The sequence below is a fragment of the Myotis daubentonii genome, chromosome 3, assembly GCF_963259705.1.
Source record: "Myotis daubentonii chromosome 3, mMyoDau2.1, whole genome shotgun sequence".
NCBI lineage: Eukaryota > Metazoa > Chordata > Mammalia > Chiroptera > Vespertilionidae > Myotis > Myotis daubentonii.
Window position 1 is genome coordinate 106,098,108 of NC_081842.1, and position 22,898 is coordinate 106,121,005.

Genomic DNA, 22,898 nt, shown 5'->3' on the forward strand with positions numbered 1-22,898 from the left:
TACTCGAGACTCATGTTGTTTATATAAATTGTTGGCTTACTGTTACAGTTGATTTTTGACACAATGCTAATATACAGGATAGGCCAAAAGATGCTGTAAGCATATAATCTTTTTGAAAGATTCGGTTGTTGGCCTATTCCACTTCCTGTAGTATTTATTATAAATAAAATGAGTGCTGGGAATTTATTTTTAATGGTCTTTGACCTTTTAAAATGGTTTTTAGTTATCTTAGGCTTATCTTCAGGCTTATGAGAAAAAATTAACGTATCCACTAGAAATTAATACTTTTCTTTTGTTGATGGTTTCTAGATGGGAAATCTAGTGAGCAGTAAGGCCCCAGTACCAACACGGGTTTCTGCATTGTGGATTCTTCTGTGTTGAGCTGTTGTATGATTTCTTTAGGTTTGGAGGCTGTATCGGCAGACTGCAGTGAGCCCATTGGAACTCTCACATAAGAGAAGACATTCCTTAGGCAGCATATAAGATTGGGATGTTCTTGCCATTTCTGGCTTTGGAGTGACATGTTCACAATAGCTATATAAGTCAAGTTTAATCCCAGAGGTCAGAAGGTCCCTGAGATATATTGCAGCTTAGTAACTCTGTTAGTTTAATACTATTTAGGTAAATCATCACCATGAACTATCAAGCTCTGAGCAGGGATGCTCAAAAGTTGGTGAGTCTGAGTGGAACTGGGAGCTGCTTATAATGCAGATTTTGGGCTCTAGAGTTCTACTCTAGAGATGTAGATTATGCATAGCCCAAGATCATCATTTAGAAACAATTGCCAAGTCAGTCTGAATCACTTTAAGCAGCTTGTGTGCTACCCTTTGAGAAACAGTGGCTTAGGGAAGGAGAATTAATCGCTTTGCCTTAATTGAATATACTGTGCATAACTTAAGTTTTTTCTTTGAAGTGTTGTTAAGAGTTCTGAATTTGATTGTACACTCAGGGATGTACAAGTTTAGAAGATAGGGATTTGGGTCTACTTTGGTAGTTGAGTGGGCATACCTTAGAAATTGTAAAACAAAAACCTCAACTTCCTGACCCATTAAGATCTCTGTTAGGGACAAAAGGTGGGTCAAATGAAAATTTTGTGGTTGGGTTGCAGTGATTTGATATTTTACGGTAATATACATTCACACTTGAGTTGTAAAGAATTGTTGGGGTAATTAGGAAGTCGCACCAGAATTGTGAAACCCTTAATGAATGAACCTGTAAGTTAGGTGAGGGGATGTGTTGGGGGTGTGTGTAGGTGAATAGAAGACAGTAGTGGGCATCTGTATCATTAAAAAAGTAAATAATGAAACTAAACATTGGCCCCCTACACACAATTTCATTAGAAAAACACTTCTGAAAACATGTGCATGTATCTTTGCTTTGTACTTAGTTCTAGGAATTTAACTTAAGGAAATGGAGCTATACAAACCCATATGCCAGAATATCCATCACATAGCATTACTTATAGTGCTAAACTTGGAAAGCTACAAAATTTAACTTTCAGGGTTATGGGCTATGTAAATGACTGTCCAGAGGATAAACCAGTCATTGAAGAATGACACAAGAAAATGCTCACTAATGAATGTTAAGTAATAATTTGGACATAAACAGATGTTACATACAGTATAAGTAGTACAGTATATAATACAGATTTATTTTACATATGTATTTCTGAATATCAAAATAAATTTATCTCTGGGGTATGTTTCCAGGTGACTGTCCTTTTGTAATCAGAAAAATTTTTAATTAAGGTATTAAAACAAATTGGATTTTTATTTAGTGTCCTATTTAAAAAATTGTGTATACTGTGAAGACATAAAAAATTTAAATTGAATATTAAAACTAGTAATTTAATTAAGACTTCATAGATTTTACAGCTAAAAGTAAGTTTGGAGTATTTAAAAAAAGTAATTTTTACCTTAGAAAATCTCCTAACTTAAATTTAAAGGAACCAGGTCCTTTGATCTGAAGTGTAGATTAAGAACTGAGGGAATACAGTATCTAATACACATTACAGTGACTTAACTTTTCCCATTTTAAAAAATGTTATTATTTAATAACTATAAAAGCTATTACTTATTGTGTGTTTATGTGCCAAACATTGAGTTTAATGTTTTATCCTCACACCCTACCTTAGGTTAAATGAAATTATTCAAATGACCAAATTCCAAAGCTCTGCTATCCTAGTAAACTAATGTTCTATTTCTCATGCCTGTGTTTTATTATTTAAAAGGGGGGTGGGGGGGATGAGGTGGTATCAGCTTGACAATTCAAGTTTTTCTTTTCATAAGCAGAAATATTTTTTTGTTAATTATAAGAATTTTTCTAAAAAGCAATTCAGAAAATGAAATTCCCCCAATAGTGTTACATTTCTTTTAAAATGTGTAATTTTTCTGTTTTTACAACAAAGGCTCACGTACGCATTATAGTTATTCTTTTCTAATGTGCTTTTGTTCACTAACAATTTCCCATGTCCATGCAGATGTATCAAGATAATTTATCCTTTTGAAGCTGCGTAGCAGTGTACTGTAAGGTTATACCATAATTACAACAGGGTACCAAAATGTCCAATTGTTGGAATGATTTTGACGGCCGTTTAAATGGGGAATTACCTAACTGCTTTAGTTAGTTACCTTGTATAAAATTCTAAGGTGTGTTTATCTGACCTAAATTATCATAATTATTATACCTTTATACCTTTATAGCACTGTATATAAAAATAAGGCTAATGTAGGTAATATTTCAGTACAACAAATAAAGTTCTTAAAGTGGAAAACGTGTTTATTAACATTCAAACTCCCTTCATACAAGGCTATATAAAAATTTGTAGCATTTTGATTATATCTATATTTTCTACATAGTTACAGTGATGTATAATTTAGCTTCTCATAAATTGTTTACATTCATTATTCTGTTAAACATAAGCAATTATTTTCAAATCCAATACTTGAACAATTTCCTCTATACATAGTTTAGCAGGGCTAATCAGCATAGATGCTCTTTATTGAGAGGTATATGATCTGCATGTTAACAGTTGCTGAAGTTTGGTATTTTTGTACAGCATTTCCTTTTTGCTTCGATCACAACATAAAACCCTTAAGGATATGAAATTCAGTAAGTTAAGTCCAGTGACATATTACTTTAGCTGATGAATCAAATTCAGACGTAACACTATAGTACTTAAGAACCTTAAAACTTGAAATCTGCGCCAGTATAGACTGTTCCTTTCAGGATAAAACTACTTGGGAATAGAAAGGATAAAGACAGCTTTGCGTTTTGGTGCCAATGGGAGGAAAAATGCTAAATTGCCTCGTTGCCTCTCCCTCATGATGGCAATTTGGGGTAATACCAGAACAAATATTCCAACTCAACAACTCTAGGTAGCTTTATGGAGATGGGAGCTGGCTTAGCTAATACTAGGTGGCCACAGCACTGACTTGTGTGCAAAGCACAAAATTTGCATACTGTGATCTAGATCTTCATTGCAAGCTGTACTGAATTTTTTTTTTTTTTATGTTTTGGCTATATTTCATTCCAAAATAAGAGTTGATTTGATGCTTGAGTTACAGTACCAGTCTGTTGTTACTTGTTAGTAAAATGAAGTACACTCCTGCAGATAAATACTAGATTTAAAAAAGAAACAACAACTTTCAGTTAGATTAAACTGTAGAAATCTAAAAAATAAGTTATTTCTACAGAAATCTGTGAAGGGAGCAAAAAATCAAATTATATACCTAAATAAACATTTAAAGGGAAATAACCCAATCATCTTCTGATTGGGTTAAACAGTATTTGCTATGTTGTAATCCTGTTCATTAGACTGCAACTGGACCACAACACTATGTTCGTTAATTTCGTTTTCTGCATCACTACTATCAGTATCTTCATTGTCATCTTCTTCATAGTCTGAAGATTCTGTCATGTTTTGATGTGAACGGGATTCCGACAGAGCCCCAAATGACTGGGTGCTGACAGAAGCCAAAGGTCTGAGTAAAGGGGTATGTTCTGACACCTCGTTTTCTTCTTGACTGCTGTCTGTGTCAGAGTCTGAATCACCTTCAGAAGAAACGACTTTTTGCTTGCAGACTGGACAGGTTTTTTTGGTTTTAGTTAGCCAAGGGTCTACACACTTGCAATGATAAGCTGTTGAAGTAAAATACACATCTTTAGGAAGTACACTGTGGTTGCGAACATTTTTAGTATTTTACCATGTTTATTAATCTTACTCTGATATATATGTGCATCATGTAGGGGCAAAAGTTTGTAAATTTTTATAATGAGATATTACTAGTTAGTACAGGGCCTGGTTTATGGTGTGCTAATAACTATTTTCTGTCTTCTAAATACTGAACCTAAATATAAATTTACTATGTCAATTCAAAGCAATATGTAATTTTTCATACCATGAGAACAGGGAAGGATTCTGAGCTTATCTCCATCTTCATATTCATCCAAACAGATGGCACATACATCATATTCATCTCCTATGACAGAAAACAGTAAATAACACTGATTAAAAGATGTAGAGAAGTATTCTTAACTTTTTGAGTTAGGTTTTCCTCAGTTATTTTAAATGCCTTTTGATTTATCTGTCTTTAAGTGATACCTTTGGTTTTCTGTCAAGGACCTGCTTCAACTTCAGGAAACTGAAGTTTTAATGTAAATAAATAACATTTTACCTAAAATAAGAAATTAAAAGATATTATTTGTTTACCTTGATTACCTCTGTAAAAGTTTTATAAAAATAATTTCATTAGTGTTTTATATAACTATGCAGTTGCTAGTTCTGAAATATTTTATGCCACAGACAACATTTTGTCCTTTTTTTAAAGTAAAAATGGAAAAAAGTTAGAACATAATTAAAAATATATAGTAGTGGACACAATCATTTATTGGCCACCCAGCATCCATGCTGTGATTTGGTGAAAAGCTTGGGCTCGGGAGAAACTAAGATGGCGGCATAGGGAAACACCGAAATTGCTGCCTCCAACAACAACTTCAAAACACAATAAAAAGACAAAACGGACATCATCCAGAACTTACAGGAAGGCTGGCAGAGTGAAAATTCTACAACTAGAAGGGAAGAGAAAAGCACATTGAGGGTCAGGAGCTGCGGAAGTAAAGTGCAAAGGTACGGAGGCTCGAGAGTGCGCGGAAAGGGGCTGATACCTGAGGACGCAGCTGTCTTTTTGAATCGGGAGGGAGTCACAAGCTCCCGACTGCTCTGAACTCCGGTTCCGGGAAGTCTCTGGGGACCCAGGACACATACAGGGAGAAACTGGACTGTCTGGCAGCAGGCAGAACTCGGAACTCGAGGGCGGCTTTCTCTCAGAGGTGCTTGAAGCAATTAAATTATCAGGACGCTGAGACGCGCGCGGCCCCTTAGGGCAGGGCTGAGAATCTGCCATAGTTCCTTGCTCCGCCCTTTGATTCCCTGAGACACCGCCCCACCCAGGCTGCGGCAGAGGCTTTTGCATATGAATGCCCTGGCCCTTTGCAACCTGAAAATTACCTAACGAACTGCAGCTGGGCCACAGACCCAGAACTTCCAAGAGAAGGCCCAAGGCCCCACAGCAGCTTGCATTGCTTCACAGCTGGGCCTCATCAGGGCACCTCCAAACTCCAAAAAAGGAAGGGGAATCTGCAGTTCTCTTCATAGCTCCTGCTGGGTAACCTCCAAGAGCCAGTGTACCCAGTGGTCAGAGGGGGACCATCCGGATTACAACTCCTCAGATCCATAAGGGACACACCCAGGGGGCAGACTCAGTGAGCACCAAAGCCCCGCTGAAGCAAGTCTTGCCCCAGAAGGGTGTCTTCAGCACAGAAGTTCTCCCACTGCAGACACAGCCGATTCTCACTGCCAATTGGCCTGGAGGTCAATTCCTCCCAGTGATCCTACAACAAGGCATAACTACAACAAGACTGTGCACAAAGCCCACAAGGGGGTGCACCAAGAGTGTCCACCTCATGTAACGGGGGAGGCTGAGCCACTGGGCCCTACAGGACACCTAGCACACAAAACCACTCTACCAACACAGGGAAGCATAAAAAATGTGGAGACAAAGAAACAGGTCACAAATGACAGAAATGGAGGAAAGCAAACGACTGGATATAGAGTTCAAAACCACGTTTATAAGGTTTTTCAAGAATTTTATGCAAACCGCCAATAAATTTAGTGAGACCCTCAAGAAATCTAGTGAGACCCTCGAGGATATGAAAAAGGACCAACTAGAAATTAAGCATACACTGACTGAAATAAAGAATAATATACAGAGATCCAACAGCAGACAAGAGGATCCCAAGAATCAAGTCAAAGATTTGAAATACAAAGAAACAAAAAATACCCAACTGAAAAAGAAAAAAGATTCCAAAAATATGAAGTTAGTGTAAGGAGCCTCTGGGACAACTTCAAGCGTACTAACATCAGAATTATAGGGATACCAGAAGAAGAGAGAGGGCAAGATATTGAAAACCTATTTGAAGAAATAATGACAGAAAACTTCCCCTACCTGGTCAAAGAAATAGACTTACAAGTCCAGGAAGCGCAGAGAACCCCAAACAAAAGGAACCCAAAGAGGACCACACCAAGACACATCATAATTAAAATGCCAAGAGCAAAAGACAAAGAGAGAATCTTAAAAGCAGCAAGAGAAAGAAAGTCAGTTATCTACAAGGGAGTACCCATATGACTGTCAGCTGATTTCTCAACAGAAACCATGCAGGCCAGAAGAGAGTGGCAAGAAATATTCAAAGTGATGAATAGCAAGAACCTACAACCAAGATTACTTTATCCAGCAAACCTATCATTCAGAATAGAAGGTCAGATAAAGAGCTTCACAGATAAGAAAAAGCTAAAGGAGTTTATTACCATCAAACCAGCATTATATGAAATGCTGAAAGGTATTCTTTAAGAAGAGGAAGAAGAAAAAGGAACTCTTACCATTTGCCACAGCATGGATGGAACTGGAGAGCAGATAAATACCACATGATCTCACTCATTTGTGGAATATAATGAACAACATAAACTGATGAACAAGGACTGATCCAGAGACGGAGAGGCACTGATTGGACTGTTGGGCCTTGGAGGGAAGGTAGGGGAGGGTGGGGGTAAGGGGGAAAGATCAACCAAAGGACTTATATGCAAGCATATAGGCCTAACCAATGGACACGGACAACGGGGGGGGGGGGGTGAGGGCATGAGTGGGGGGTGGGGATAGGGGGTAACGTGGGGATAAGGACACATATGTAATATCTTAATCAATAAAAAATATATTTAAAAAAATATAGTAGTAAATAAAAACACATTTGAAATGAGACACACATTGAGCTTCCAACATTTGCCAGTTCTGTGTTGCCTAGTAAGTTACTTAGCCTTTGACATCCAGTTCTTTTATCTGAGCAAAGATTCCATCTACCATATAGGATTGTGAGAATGAAATGAGATAATGCAATCAAAGGCATTCAGTAAATGGTGTTTCTCATTATCAATCACAGCCCTTTTAAATTTCTTATTGTTGAACTTACCACCTTTAAATCATGAACATTTATTAATTCACTAGAGGCCCATTGCACAAAATCTGTGCACGGGTAAGGTCCCAAGGCCTGGCAGGTGATTAGGTCCCATCTGTGGGGAGACTGGCTGGGTGATGGGGGGGCACCCTCCTTGGCCAGCCTGGTGTTGCCTGCTCGCCAGCCCCGCCCCCCACTGCCACTACTAGTCGCCTCCCTGTGCTGGGCGACTGGTGGGGCGATCCGGGGGGCCCTCACTGGCACCTGCCTTGGCTGGTTTGGGGCCTGCAGGCTGGGGGGAGCTCTTGCATTGAGCGTTTGCCCCCTGGTGGTCAGTGTGCATCATAGTGACCGGTCGTTCTGCCAGTCATTCTACTGTTTGGTCGATTTGCATATTAGGCTTTTATTATATAGGATAGCTCTTTCTGGAATTTAAGTATAGTTGTAAGTTTTTAAGAAACTGGCAGTGCCCTAGCCGGTTTGGCTCAGTGGATAGAGCGTCAGCCTGCGGACTAAAAGGTCCCAGGTTCAATTCCGGTCAAGGGCATGTACCTTGGTTGCGGGCTCATCCCCAGGAGGCGGCTGATTGATGTTTCTCTCCCATCGATGTTTCTAACTCACTATCTCTCTCCCTTCCTCTCTGTAAAAAAAATCAATATATTAAAAAAAAAAAGAAACTGGCAGTCTTACATCATATGGCACATACAGTCTTGAGTCAATAGTGGCTTTTGTGTAGTGGCAGTGACCATTGTGACTGCTTTCAACTCAGTGTTTTCTATTAAATGAATATGTTAGGTAAAAACTTACAAAACATTCAGGGAACATTTACAACAGTTAAATTCAGTGCCCACCTCACACACGTTAGAAAGCAAGCCTGTGTCTGGACAGCAGGGCTGGATGAACATGACACACAATCCCACTGACATCCTTCAGTCATTTAAAATGACACATTCAGGAGGACTCATAGACAATTTCAATGAAAATTAACTAATTTTTGTTCAGTATCATATACATCCGATAACAAATACAAGGTTCTTCTGTGTTAGAACCTTGTGTGTGGCATTTGGTCAAACTGATTATAACCATCTCAAACTATTAAAAAATTAAAGGACTCCAATGTTTCTATATCTAATTATACAGTTGATCCATTTACATTTTTAATACATTAAACAATTCAGTCATGACTGATTTCTCATACAAATTAAGCTTTTAGACATAACTTTTGATAATGTCCATTAAAAACAGACAGCTGATACAACTCAACAGGAACAGACTGATCCAAAGGTCTAAGCCTTGCATTATTAAGGTAGGGAGGTTAGCCTGCATTATCCAGGTGGGCCCAGTGTAATCACAGGGTCCTTAAAAGTGCAAGAGGGAAGCAGAAAAGGTCAGAATCAGGGAAATGTAACTATGGATGAATGGTCGGGAAGATGCAGTGTTGCTGGCTTTGAGGATGGAGGGGAGGGGGTCACAAAACAGAATATGATGGCCTCTGTAAGCTGGAAAAGGCAAGGAAATTGATTCTCCCATAGAGCCCCAGAAAAAAAAATGTAGCAGCCATGCTAACACCTTGAATTTAGCCCAGTGAGATCTGTGTCGCACTTCTAACCTACAGACAATAAACCTATGCTGTTTTTAAGCTACTAAGTTTGTGGTAATTTGTTACCACAGCAATAGGAAAGGAATACAGGAATACAATATTTGGGTTAGTCTTAAATGTATGGAATTGAGGTTTCAGAGACACTGAATCCTTGGAATTATTCCAAGTGATGGGTTTATATTGATCTCCCTTTCAAGCCACAGCACTATTTTAAAGATGACGGGTCAAGATTCAAAGGTGTCATTTTTGGTTATGGACCAAAGTAAAACCTGGTGCTCTGGAGATAATTAACTCCGATGACCTTGGACTGGTGATGAAGTGGTAAAATACAAGTTAGAATGCCTGGGTTCCCATCCTGATCACGTTATGTATTACCTATGTATTGTGCAAGACGCTTACCATCTATATGTTCAGCATTCTCAAAGAAAAACATTTTAACATATCTATGTTTTAGGACTATTGTGGATTAAAAGTGATAATGCAAGTAGAGTACTTTACATAATGTTTGGTGCATATATAGCCTCTTAACCAATCTCTACCTGATGAAACTGGCCCAATGGACATGCTGGCATATGACATGATACACTGAAGGCTGTGGCTAGGAGGCTGCTCTCTAATAACCCCAGCAGATGAACTGTATGCTTCTGTCCCATCAGATGAACTATATGCTTACAAGGAATGAGCGGCAACAGCCATTGAACCCTGAACCCGTTTGTGGTACTTAGGGTAGTTATGTGATTTAATTAAATATTCAGTAGCCCTTGAACTGTGATTATAAATTCTTCCGGTTTTATTTGAAAAATAGGTTAATTGTATTAAGAATACTTTTAATACAGCCAAAATTTGATTAAATGAAGTATAGGTGAGAAATCTAAAAAAAAATTTGACAAGCATATATTAATAAAAAGCAAGAAGGAAAGCAGAATCCAATATCTTTCCCATTTTAAAATACCTGAAACTGAAAATAGTGGAAAATGCATCATGTACCATGACAGCTTTGAAATCCAGTCAGCAGATTCATATTCAAGGCCACGGCCCAACATCACCCAACTGTTGAATGGATTTATATTTATTTTTAATGTAAAGATAAATTGAAGGCATTTATTTTTTTACGATTTACAACTTTAGCAGATCTTTAAAAAAAATAACCAATTTATTCACTGGCTCTGGTAGCATAAAATTAAAGGGCTATAACAAGTGCTAATAAATGTTAGTTTTGTTACCATCAGCACCATTTTTGAAAGTTTTGTTTCTTAGTATGAACCAGTGGTTCTCAACTGGGAATGATTTTGCCCTCCCAGGGACATTTGGTGACATCTGGAGACTTTTGCTTTTCAAAAGTGGAAGCTGGTACTGCTGACATCTAGTAGGTCAGTGATGCTGCTAAACATCCTACAATGATCTGGACAGCCCCTTCAACAAAGCATTATCCCATCTAAAATGTCAATAGTGCTGAAGTTGGGAAAGCTGATATGAAACATATCCCGGTTTTATCAAAGACTTGACCAATTAATAGTGACTGGATGGTTCAGAAGTTGTGGGAGGAGTGAGATTCATATTTGTTATTTCTGTCTGGAATGTTTTTGGCATTGTTATTTGAATAATGTTTCAGAAAAATGTGTCTCTTCAGTCTGGAAATGTTATAATATGCAGGTGTACAGAACTTTGATTTCCTCCTTGAGACCGATTTCTCCTTAGTTTTTCTTTTTTTAAAAAAATATATTTATTGATTTTTTTTACAGAGAGGAAGGGAGAGGGATAGAGAGTTAGAAACATTGATGAGAGAGAAACATCGATCAGCTGCCTCCTGCACACTCCCCACTGCGTATGTGCCCACAACCAAGTTACATGCCCTTGACCGGAATCGAACCTGGGACCTTTGAGTCGGCAGGCTGACGCTCTATCCACTGAGCCAAACCGGTTAGGGCATCTCCTTAGTTTTTCCATGAAACCTTGGGTCATAGGTACAGTAAAGACCTGACCCATCAGAACAGGAATCACAAAGACTTACAGCAACTATTGCAGTGGCATGACTGATTACCAGGCTCAGGAATAACCTGATGCCTCTCCCCTTAGACCTACATTCAGTCTGTCACCATGCCCTACAAACTTGTCTCTATAAAACATTGCTGAATCCCTCCTCCTGTCTCCTCAATTACTGTGGTCCAATTGCCTAGATTACTGTAAGAGCCTCTAATCCCCCTTCTATTCCTGCCCCATGCAGTTTTTCTCCATGATTTTTAAAAAACAGCAAACATGTCAACCCCATTAGAATGATCCCCCATTTCACTTAGAATAAAATCTTGAGCTCTTTATGGATATACTTCTTATAGCTATCTATGACCTGACCCTGCTTTCCCCTCCCATGTCATCTCACACTGGTCTGCTTCAACCTTCACTGGCCTTCTTTCAGTCTATTGTGAGAATTAGGTGGGGACCTGCATTTAGCCACATTATAACAAAAATATTTGGACATAAAATTAAGTATAGAAAGAGGGAATCACCATTTCTACAGATGACTCAAAAATTAGCTAGTTCAAAACAGTCTAGCCAGTGCAAATAAATTGATGCAGAGCTTAATCAATTTTATAACAAACTAGTCCAGGCCATAAGTCAACCAGGATAGGTTTCCTCAAAATAAAAGACAGTGAATGTTCAGAGCTAAACAGGTTTCATGAGAAATAATGGCTTAAAATGTATACATTTTAAATAATCTGCCCAGGGAAGATATAGCAATGGATTCATGAGCTTCAAAGCAAAAACTACTGTCCTTGCAGAGAAAGTGCCTGGCCACTTATTCCCAGCTTTGCCAGTAAAACAAAAATCCCATGATGGCAGCTCTTTCTAGAAAAATAAGCAAATTTTATTTGCTGTTCTCCATACCAGTTCCAAAGAAATCTGAGCAAAAGACAACATAATGAAATATTTTTAAATCCAAATTTGCATTAGGATTGAGCAAAGGAACTAATATTTACTAGATGTACCAGTTAATAATGTGGAATTTTTTCAGTAGATGGAGTTACACATATGTTGATATATAGGCGATTTGACATGTATGCTACTTTGTTGTATTGACAGCAAGCTTCAAAATTTCATGTCAAATTTGCTGAAGGTGTTAATACCAGATACTTTTACGCTTAAAAATGTCGAATTTCGTGCCAAAGAAAGAGCATTTGTGGGAAGTTTTAATTCATTATTTTATTTTGAAGAAAAAGTTATTGTATACTTCAGGAAACTTATGGTGAACATGCTCCATCTCAATATAATTGTGAACGCTGGTTTAAATTCTTTATAAGTGATGACTTCGATGTGAAAGATAAAGAATGTCCAGGTCAACCGAAAAAGTTTGAAGACCAACAATTACAAGCATTTCTGGATGAAGATGTGTGTTAAACTCAAAAACAACTTGCAGAAAGATTAAACATTGCCTAGCAAACAATTTCTGATCATTTACAAGCAATGGGAAAGACTTTAAAGGAAGGAAAATGGGTCCCACGTCAAGTGAACAAAAGACAAATGGCAAACCAAAAAGTCATCAGTAAAATGTTGCTTCAACGGGCATGAAAGAAAGTCTTTTTTTGCATGGAATTGTGACTGGCGATGAAAAGTGGATTTATTTTGAGAATCCCAAATGCATAAAATCATGGGTTGATCCCAGTCAACCATCAACATCGACTGCAAGGGCAAATCGCTTCCGAAAGAAGACAATGCTCTGCATTTGGTGGGATCAGGAAGGTTGGTGTATTATGAGCTTCTAAAACCAGGTGAAAGCGTTAATACTGATCACTACCGACAACAAATAATCAATTTGAACCACGCTTTTGATCGTAAAACGACCAGAATGGGCCAAAAGACACGGTAAAGTAATTTTGCTTCATGATAACGCACCATCACACACTTTAAAACCAGTTAAAGACACACTAAAAGATCTTGCCTGGGAAGTATTAACCCACCCGCTGTATTTACCAGACCTTGCTCCTTCAGATTGCCACTTGTTCTGATTGATGGCACATGCACTTTCTGAGCAGCACTTCAAAACGTACAAAGTGGTAAATTGGGATTCTGAATGGTTTGCCTCAAAACAAGAAAAGTTCTATTGGGATGGTATCCACAAATTACCTGAAAGATGGGGAAATGTGTAGCTAGTGATGGACATTACTTTGAATAAAGCACTTTAGATGTTTCTCTTGAAATTACCATGTTTTCTTTGATTACAAAATCCGCCATTATTAACCACGGTACACCTAGTACTTTTAAGGCTAGATTAAGAGCAGTTAATGTAGTTATAAAAACTAATATGTAAAGCATGCCTTAACAGATAAAGAAATAAAAATTTATAAAATTTAAATATTGCTTCATTTTTATGTCATCTGCTATAAAATGCTATATTGCTTTTTTCAGTCTCTGAAATAAAATCCTCCTCCTATGCAAACTATCTTGGGAAACCTTAAATGTTTACACTATAAAAGAAAAATCCCTACTACCTTAAAATTACAAATATGAAACCTGTTTTTAAAAAAATCATTTTTATCTTAGGGATCTGTCTCCTCATGCTGATGTGGTAGGGATATAGCTCCCATAAGGATTTTTCATATGTTATAAAACATGGTGTGTGGTAACCAGTTCCTTATGGTTACAGAATTGGAGAAATGCATTAACTGCATAACACGGGAAACTCAGGAAATCACAATTTCAATTGAAGAGCAATTTTGAGGAGAACAATGACTAATAAATTTATAAGGAAGCTTCAGAAGCACCAAAACAACGAAAGACTATTAATATTTTATATGTGCTAGTCATGGCTCAGTCAGTACTTAAGTCATTGAAGTATTAATCACAGACATTTCCAGAACTGCAAAGATTAAGATCAGTAAGATAATTAGGAATATTTAAGATAATCATGTCCCCAAAGTATGGTAAATGTGTCAGATTGCTGACTAACCTTTGCAGATACACTACTCTATGGTAGGACCTCAAGATAGTAGTTTCTTTGGTTTGATTACAGGCTATGCCTATAGAAGAGTTCCAAAGCCAAATTCTTTTTTGGTTCATTGACAAATACAGGGTGTCCCCCCAAAATGTATACAAACACTTTGAATAATTTATAAAGGTAGTGTTTACTAAAATACATTTCATTTTTAAAACTGATCTAGTAGTTATTCAAGCGTATATACATTTTTTGGGGATACCCTGTATTTCCAAGACGTTAAAGATTCTCCTAACAATAACATTTCCATTACATTCTAAGCCTATAAGAATTCTTTTAAGCCCTGGCTGGGTGACTCAGTCGGTTGGAACATAGTCCTGTACATCAAAAGGTTGCAGGTTCAATGGCAGGTCAGGGCACTTAGCCAGTCAGGGTGCATATGGGAGGCAACCAATTGATATGTCTCTCTCTACCCCCTTCCTCTCTACCTCCCTCCCTTCCTCCTCCTTTCCCTCCTGCCCCTTCATCTCTCTATAATCAATAAAAACATACCTTCAGGTGAGGATTACAAAAAAAAAAAAAAATTCTTTTAAGACTACCAAGGTTTGGTGCTGTAACTTACTGGAGTGATGAGTACCCACAGAAGTGTTCTATATTCCCTTCATGTTTTCAAGTATCTAATAGTTGAATATACAACTATAAGAAAATTGCAACAATTACATTGGGATTTTTTTCTTTCTATTAACCTATGCATACTTTGTCAAAACCATTACAGTATACTAGAACAAGCATAACAAATATACCTTCCTTTTACTTTAATATTACCTCATCATAACCAAAACATTCTAAAACAAAAATATAACTAGCTTTGACTTACGGTTATTGGAAAGAGATTGCAAGTGTAATATAAAGTTACATATTTTTAAGCTGCTTCATGATTTTGGCAATCCTCTTTTTTCATCATAAAAGAAATGTTTAATGACTGAATTTGATGACACTAATATCTTATAATTTTAAGGAGTTTTGTTTTTGTAATAATAATTGCTACCATTTGCTGAGCTGTTGCTGTGTGTCAGACACTGTTACAAGCATTTTTCATATGGTAATTTACATCTCCCACCCACCTTATGAAGCAGATATTGTTAGCCCTATCTATACGTCAAGGGATGTATATACAGAGGTGCCACTTATTAGAAATTAAAATGTTTCCAATTCATAAGCCAGAACACTCTTTTGATCTTCAGATTGTCCACACAAGGAAAAGGAATAAAGATGGTTTTTTATTCCTATCTCCCATGGTTTCACATTTTTATAAACCTATCAGGGTGCTACAAATTAGCAGCTATATTCTACAACTTTAACTGTCAAACATACCTTATACATTCTGATGATGAAATGATAGTGCATGCAAAGTTCGGAAACAAATGACTCCACAGAAGGAAAGAGCATTATGTTGGCAACTTTTGGGTGGTGGCGGTAATTCATTAATTGAGAATAAGAATAAAAATGATTGCCTTAGAGACCATAAATAAATCTATATAACAAACTTAAAATCCAAGCGTAAACATTGACATTAGGATTGGCTGAATTCCATTTTGGGTAATTTTTTTTATTAAAAAAACTAACTTTTCCCTGTATTCTAAACAGCTATTCTATATTAGTCTTTATTGGTTTTAACTTGGATGCATTATGCAGATAAACTACCCAAGAACTTACTGAATAGAGAACTAAACATTCAATTATTTGTCATTATCTTGAAAAATCAAAGTTAAAGGAATTTTTAAGTGGTAAATACTATCAGACCTCAAGTACTTAAAAAGCGTTTTCTTGTACTAAGTCCTAAAGGTTTCATGTTTTTTTCATTATTCCTTTCCAGGCCACTAGAATATTGGTGTTACACTTTTCCACAGCCCACTTCAACAATTAAGATTTATATGCATCCTTACTACTTGTGTGTTCTAATGTAGTAATTATTTTTCTTTTCCTTCATGTAAATGTGTTTAAACAAAAACTTTGAGCAGCCTCAGGTACACTTGGGGTTTAAAGTGGAGGAGGCATTAGGCCTATATTACTTTGGCATAAAGCAGAATTTCTTCTAGATGACTACATTGGGCTGTCATTACAACTCTCAATGTAGCAAAGGTGACTATAAAAAAGTCATATATATATATATATATATATATATATATATATATACACACACACACACACACACACACACACACACACATATATATATATATACACAGACATATATACTTTTAAAAAACAATCATAATACTATTATCATATGTAACAAAAGAACACTAATTTCATAATATCATCCAATACCAAGGCATAGTCAAATTTCCTCAATTGTCTCAAATCTGTATTTTTAAAGATAAATTTTCCTCTATTGTCTCAAACCTGTCTTTTTACAGATGATTTATTCAAACTAGTATCCAAACACTGCATCTGATGTTTGTAATGTTTGGGTGATGACTTGTAAATCTCTCTTAATCTAACAAGTCTTGCCCCCTTTGTATACCTGTGAAAGAAACTTGATGACTTGTTCTGTAAAAGTATTTACATTCTGGATGTGGTGATTGCACACATGATTGTTTTTTAAGATGGCTATAGCACTACATTAATCATTCCATATTCAGACCAAAACTTCTACTGGCTCTATAGTACCTTTATGCAAATTAGGGAAAAAGCAATACTTCCTCGAGGCACTTTATTGTTATCTGCCAAGAAATAATTATCACAAATACAAAACCTCTGATGAAGAAGAACAAATGCTAACTTCCCAGAGCTATGCAATGTACAACGTGTGATTTTATGTTGCTGCCTGAACTCAGAATTCTTGGTAAGATAACTTCCCACAAGTAAGAAAAAGTAGGTGGGGTTCCTTCTTGGTAAACTGGATTACTTCAATCCTTAAACTGAAAAGGCATAAAGAACATCAGTTTTCAACACTGTCATTATCCTCAGACAGTGGTGAGCCTAACAGGCATTTCATACTATAAGACAGTGTAGCCACAAGCACCTTGACTAAGGAAAAAAAAAAGTGTAGCATTTAGGCAAAGGAATAACTTTAAAAAAATTAAAATGGTCTCCAATTCTATGTTCATGTGCAAACCATTTTGATTTTATCCTTCCTATAATTATGATAAAAAGTATGACTTTTTCAGACAATACAACTATCAAAATGTGTTTAATATGCCACTTTTTTTTTTTTTTGGTGCCTTTGATGTGTGCCCTGCGCTGCTGCAGAGGGTCTTTAGCGTAGAAGGGCCTTGAGCTTTGGGTTAATGCTCTGCTGTTACCATCCTGAGATTCTTAATTTCCAAAAAGGGCGTGGGCTTTCTCTTTGCACTGGACCTGTAAATTCTGCAGGCAGTCCTGGAGGCAGAGACTGGAGTTCAGGGAGACTGAGTTGATTAGACCTGAGGACCTGCAGAGGAAGGAGCAACTGAGGTAAAGAGTTCCCCAAATCTCAGGGAGGTCCTGGAATCTTTGCTTGGATGTTATGATGAGTAATTTTATGTAAAATTTTTCAACAATTTTATTGATTGATTGATTTTAGGGAGAGAGGAAGGGAGAGAGAGAGAAACATGGATTTGCTGTTCCGCTTATTGATGCATTTAATGATTGACTCTTGTATGTGCCCTGACTGGGGATTGAACCCGTGACCTTGGCATACTGAGACGGTGCTCTAACCAACTGAGCCACCCAGCCAGGGCTAATCTGCCACTTTTAAGAGGAAATCCATCCATTAATGATTGGTTCTAAATTTCTCATATTTTGGCTTACAATGGAATAATCATAGGTATGCTGAGAATAAAGTTTTATACTGTTGAATCATTTGTGAAAATTAAAAACTACTGTCAGTGGATACAAAGGAAGATATTTTAGCAAAGTTTTGAACTCTGACAGCTGATTTGTAAGTTTAAGTAATATTTTTAGGACTAACTGAATTTAAATGGTTTGTGATTTAACTACAATTTAGAGCAATGAGCAATTATCTGCGTTCCTACTAAGTGCAACGCTAAGTATGAGTGTTTCTTGGAGACTAAAAATAATGTAATTATTCAAAGAAAAATATCTTTAAGATGCAGACTAATAATAACTTTTCATATGTGAGGCCTGTCTCATTTTATGTAATAGGAATTCGCATAAAGGTACAGGTTTCCTTTGATATATATTCACTATTTCATTCCCAATGTTTAGGTAGAACAGTATGTCTAGAACACCGTAAGTTCCCAATATCTATTTACTGAATGCATGAACAGATGTTTAAATCTGAAATTTACTGTGTAAGTTAACGTATTATTACTTAAAGACAGTATTTTTTAAATATATTTTTAAAGCAGTCTGTATAAATCAGTAACATTAATGAATAATTTTGTTGGTGCTAAAATACTAAATGAAGATCTTAGACAAGGCAGGTGGATGTGATCGGACATAAAACTTTCTAAGGATTCTGGATTGACACGGCAATTTGTAAAGTAACAGGAATTCTCATATACCTCTTATGGGATGGTAAACTGGTATAAACACTTTGGAGATCAACTTAGCACAGTGCAGTACATTTGATGATATACATACTCTATGACTTAGTAGTTTCACTACTAGGTAACAAATGATCTAGAGAAACACACACATATAACCAAGGTGGTATGAAGAAGTAATAGTAGAAGGGTGGGGGAAAAGGCAGAGACTTCGGTCCTGTACTCACAAGGAAAAAGCTGAACAAACTGAAAATAGATCTATTGAAGGACTGAGTTCTCAGAGAAAACCACTGCCCCCAAATTGGACTAATTGGCTGATATAATCACAATTTACTGGAGCAAGAGCCCAGGAACAAAAACCTCTGCAGGACCCAGCCCCAGGGTAGAAAACCATAAACTGTACCTGATAAATTGCTGGAGGCTCAGGTGGACAAGTTTGAGAATTAAAAACTCTACAGGAACCCTTGCTGGTGTGGGCCAGTGATTAGAGCATTTGCCTGAACATCCAAGAATCTCAGGTTCAATTCCTGGTCAAGGGCATGTACCTGGGTTGCAGGTTCCATCCCTGCCCCAGTTAGGATGTGTGCAGAAGGCAACCAACCATTGTGTCTCTCACATGGATGTTTCTCTCTCTCTCTCTCTCTCTCTCTCTCTCTCTCTCTCTCTCTCTCTCTCTCTCTCCTCTGACTCTCTCCCTCCCTCCCTTTCACTTTCTAAAGAAAAAAAATCAATGGGAAAAAATGTCCTCAGGTGAGGATTAACAGCAAAAACTCTACATGAGGTTTTCTGGGACAGCATACAAAGAGCTTAGAAAGTGGCATTCTGTCTTAATGAGTAAAAAGATTACAAACTTAAAGATCAACAGTTCTTCCTAGATCCATCAGAGAAGTGAAACTTACCTGGCAAACTACTGCCCTAAAAATTGGATGTACAGATAGGAAGAGAAGATCACAACTTATCAGAGCAGAAACCCCCTGAGTAGAAACTTGCATGGAACCCAGTACCAGAGTAGGAGAACCTGAATAGTAATGATGAATTGCCAGTGGTTCAGTTTGTACAAGTCTGAGAGTTTAAAGTTCCAGGGGAGCCTGAACATTTTTGTGAGTTTACCTTGTAGAGCTCTATCAGGTTCTTATAGTGAATATTGGAGAAAAATAAATCCCTTTGAGCCCAGCCAGTGAGGCTCAGTGGTTGAGCCCCGACCTATGAACCAGGAGGTCATAGTTTGATTCCCGGTCAGGACACATGCCTGGGCTGCGGCCTCACTTCCAGTAGGGGACCTGAAGGAGGCAGCTGGCCAGTGATTCTAACTCATCATGATGTTTCTATCTGTTTCCCTCTCCCTCTCTGAAATCAATTTAAAAAAATATTTTTAAAAATCCCCTTGAGCTTCTGGCAGGGCGGGGGGGGGGGGGGGGGGGGAAGGGAGGGGGAGGGAAAGTAGCCATTTTGAAATATACCAGAAAATTCTGTTCTTAACAATCCTGCCCTCAAGAGAAGCTATCTAACCAGATAACCTACCAGGTTTTTGTTTTTGTTTTTAAACAGAGTCTAACTGACACAGGAGAAGGGAAATACTCAACTCTAGCCTTTTGTGTGGGAGAAGGGAAATACTTCTGCAGCCATCAGGTCCCACCAAAGGCTGGGGAAAAATAGAGGCACTGGTGAAGTTCACAGCTCAAAGCCACAGGCTGACAAAAACACTGAGACATAATCATAGGACTATGGACTCTTCCCATCCTCAACACCTTTATGTCACACCACCAACGATCTATTTACTAGAGTTCCTATCACTCAATTAAAAGGCAAAAGAATCAATTTGAAGAGACATAGCAAGCATCACAACTAAGATATGGCAGGGATGTAGGAATTATCAGACCATTCATTTAAAATAACTGTGATTAATATGCTAAGGCATCTGATAGACAAAGCAGACAGCATGCAAGAACAAATGGATCATGTAGGCAGATAGATGGAAATCCTAAGTAAAAAGAAACCCTTAGAAGTGAAACAACAACATCAACAAAAACACTTAACAGAATGAAAAATGCCTTTAATGGGTTCAGTAGACTGGACACTGCTGAAGAAAGAGTCTGAGCTTGAGGATATATCATTAGAAACCAACAAAACGGAAAAGAAAAAGACTAGAAAACAAATCAGAGAACTGTAGGACAACTTAAAAAAAAAAAAAAAAGGTGTGGCATATGCATAATAGAATGCCAGAATGAGAAGAAAGGAGCAGCTAGCAACATTTGAAGCAAGGATTATTGAGAATTTCTTCATGTTAATGAAAGACAGCAAACAAGAAATCCAGGAAGATCATACAACACAGAAGATAAATGCCAAAAAACACTATACTAGGCATATCATATTCAAACTGCAAAAAAATCGGATAAATGATCTTGAAGAGCCAGAGTTTTTAAAAATCTTACCTATATAGGACAGATAATTACCTCCAATTCTCCTCAGAAATCATTCAAACAAGAGAGTGAAAGGAAATATATAAAGTGTTAGGGGTGACAACCACCAACCTAGAATTCTGTACCCTGCAAAAGTGTCCTTCAAAAGTGAAGAAGAATGATAAAAGGTGGCGGCAGAGTAGATGGATGCTACACTCACCTCCTCCCAGGACCAAGCAAAGATTTACAGAAAAAGCCACATTGAGACTGGTAGGAAGGATGGATACAGAAAGGGGGCTGGCCCTGTTCCCATGAGCAACACCTGAGATTCAGGAGGGATATCTCAGTTGCAAAACACTGATGAGTATGAATTCTCAATCCCAAACTGGGCTCCCCAACCCAGAGAACCAGAGCTGGGAAGAGGCACACACATAACATCTGATTATGAAATCTGTGGGGATTCTTTCCGCCACAGAGAAGGAACAATGCACAAAATCTCATTCGCAGCCACTCACCCTGGGCTCTGACAGAGGGAGGGTGAAGCCCGCGTGCCGGATCCGGCCCGTTTGAAATGAATAAAACTAAAAAAAAAAAAAAAAAAAAAAGACCATACCCTTTTATGTAATGATGTTTACTTTGAATTTATATTAGTTCACACAAACACTCCATCCATGCTTTTGTTCTGGCCCTCCGGTCCAGTTTAAGAACCCATTGTGGCCCTCGAGTCAAAAAGTTTGCCCACCCCTGGACTAGAGTCAAGTGAGGAGACACTGGGGTTTGTGGCTTTGCGGGGGAGCACTGAAGGGAAAGCTTCCAGGATTCCTGTGCTGAGTCACTCTGCCACACTGCAGATGCCACCTTTCTTGGGTGGAGCATGCCTCTCCATATAGCATCAACATCGGGAATGCAATAATCCCTAACTCCTGACTACTTGTCCCACTCTGTGGAGCCCTGATGAAAAGTTGTAGTTGCCTGGATCAGGATGTAGAGGTCTGGGCAGACTCAGGAAGTGTCAGTGACATTACAGTACACTAGGCATATTGTATTGTATGGCTTTGGGGCAGGGTTATTCCTCTCATGTTCCCAGGGACCTGACTGGAGCTTTTAGCAAATGGGAGATTTACTGTCCCCAATCTCCAGGCTCCTGGCAGCCCTATGCAACTCCTGTTGGCTCTGCTCTCTGAGGTCTGGGCAGAATCCAGGACAAACTGAGTTGTGTGGTTCTGGGGCCAAGGCCACATCCCACAACTTTCCCCAAGCCTGATTATAGAAACAAACAAAAGGGTAGCTAAAATGGGGAGACAAAGAAACATGGCCCAAATGAAGGAACAGGAGAAATCTTTGAAAAAGATCTCCCCGTCATGGGAGATCCACTAGCCCCATCATCTTAATTCTTGGTGGCTGCATCCTGCTGAAATCAATACCTGGCAGAATCTGAGACAGACTGAGTTGTGTGGCTCTAGGACAGGAGTCATTTTTCTCTCACAAGCCCAAATGATGGAAGAGCCCTCCCTTCAGATGACCAAATCTTGGTCTATTTAGACCTGATAAACTCAGGCAGGTGGAGGTGGATCTCATGGTGTCTTGGGGCTTCTGCCGACCTTTCCCTGGGCCCAGTGCTGGTAAAAGCCAGCCTTAATGCACAGCTTGATTTTTCCCATGAAGACCCAGGTCTAGAAGAGAAGGCGACAAAATGTGGATCACTTTGTAGCTCCAAACAGGTTGCTAGGGCCAGTAACAGACAGTGTCTGATATTGGCAAGCCCCAGAATCCCTACCAAGACCAAAAACACAGAGTGGCCACCTTCAGACAACATGAGAGCAGGATCTAGTTAGCTTCACTAGTAGCATATACACAGGGAGATCTGGGCAGGTACCAGACTCTTGAGACAAATATGTTTCATGTGGTTAGCACCTGCACAAAGGCTCATACATTGTGTTTGGGGTTGATCCTCACAGTCAGCCTGCCTGAGA

At 38.1% G+C, this 22,898-nt stretch overlaps 1 protein-coding gene across 5 annotated transcripts in view; it reads right to left on the minus strand.

Moving 5' to 3' along the window:
- Nucleotides 1-2,757: 2,757 nt before the first annotated feature.
- RNF13 (ring finger protein 13) overlaps nucleotides 2,758-22,898 on the minus strand; it is a 183,884-nt gene continuing 163,743 nt past the window's right edge. For all 5 annotated transcript variants that reach the window (XM_059688166.1, XM_059688167.1, XM_059688164.1 and 2 more), the window contains 2 exons: nucleotides 4,401-4,481; nucleotides 2,758-4,140 (listed from right to left, as the gene is read on the minus strand). In XM_059688166.1, the coding sequence (XP_059544149.1) occupies nucleotides 3,779-4,140; nucleotides 4,401-4,481 (443 nt within the window). In that variant the 3' untranslated portion in view covers nucleotides 2,758-3,778. The remainder of the gene's footprint in view (nucleotides 4,141-4,400; nucleotides 4,482-22,898) is intronic.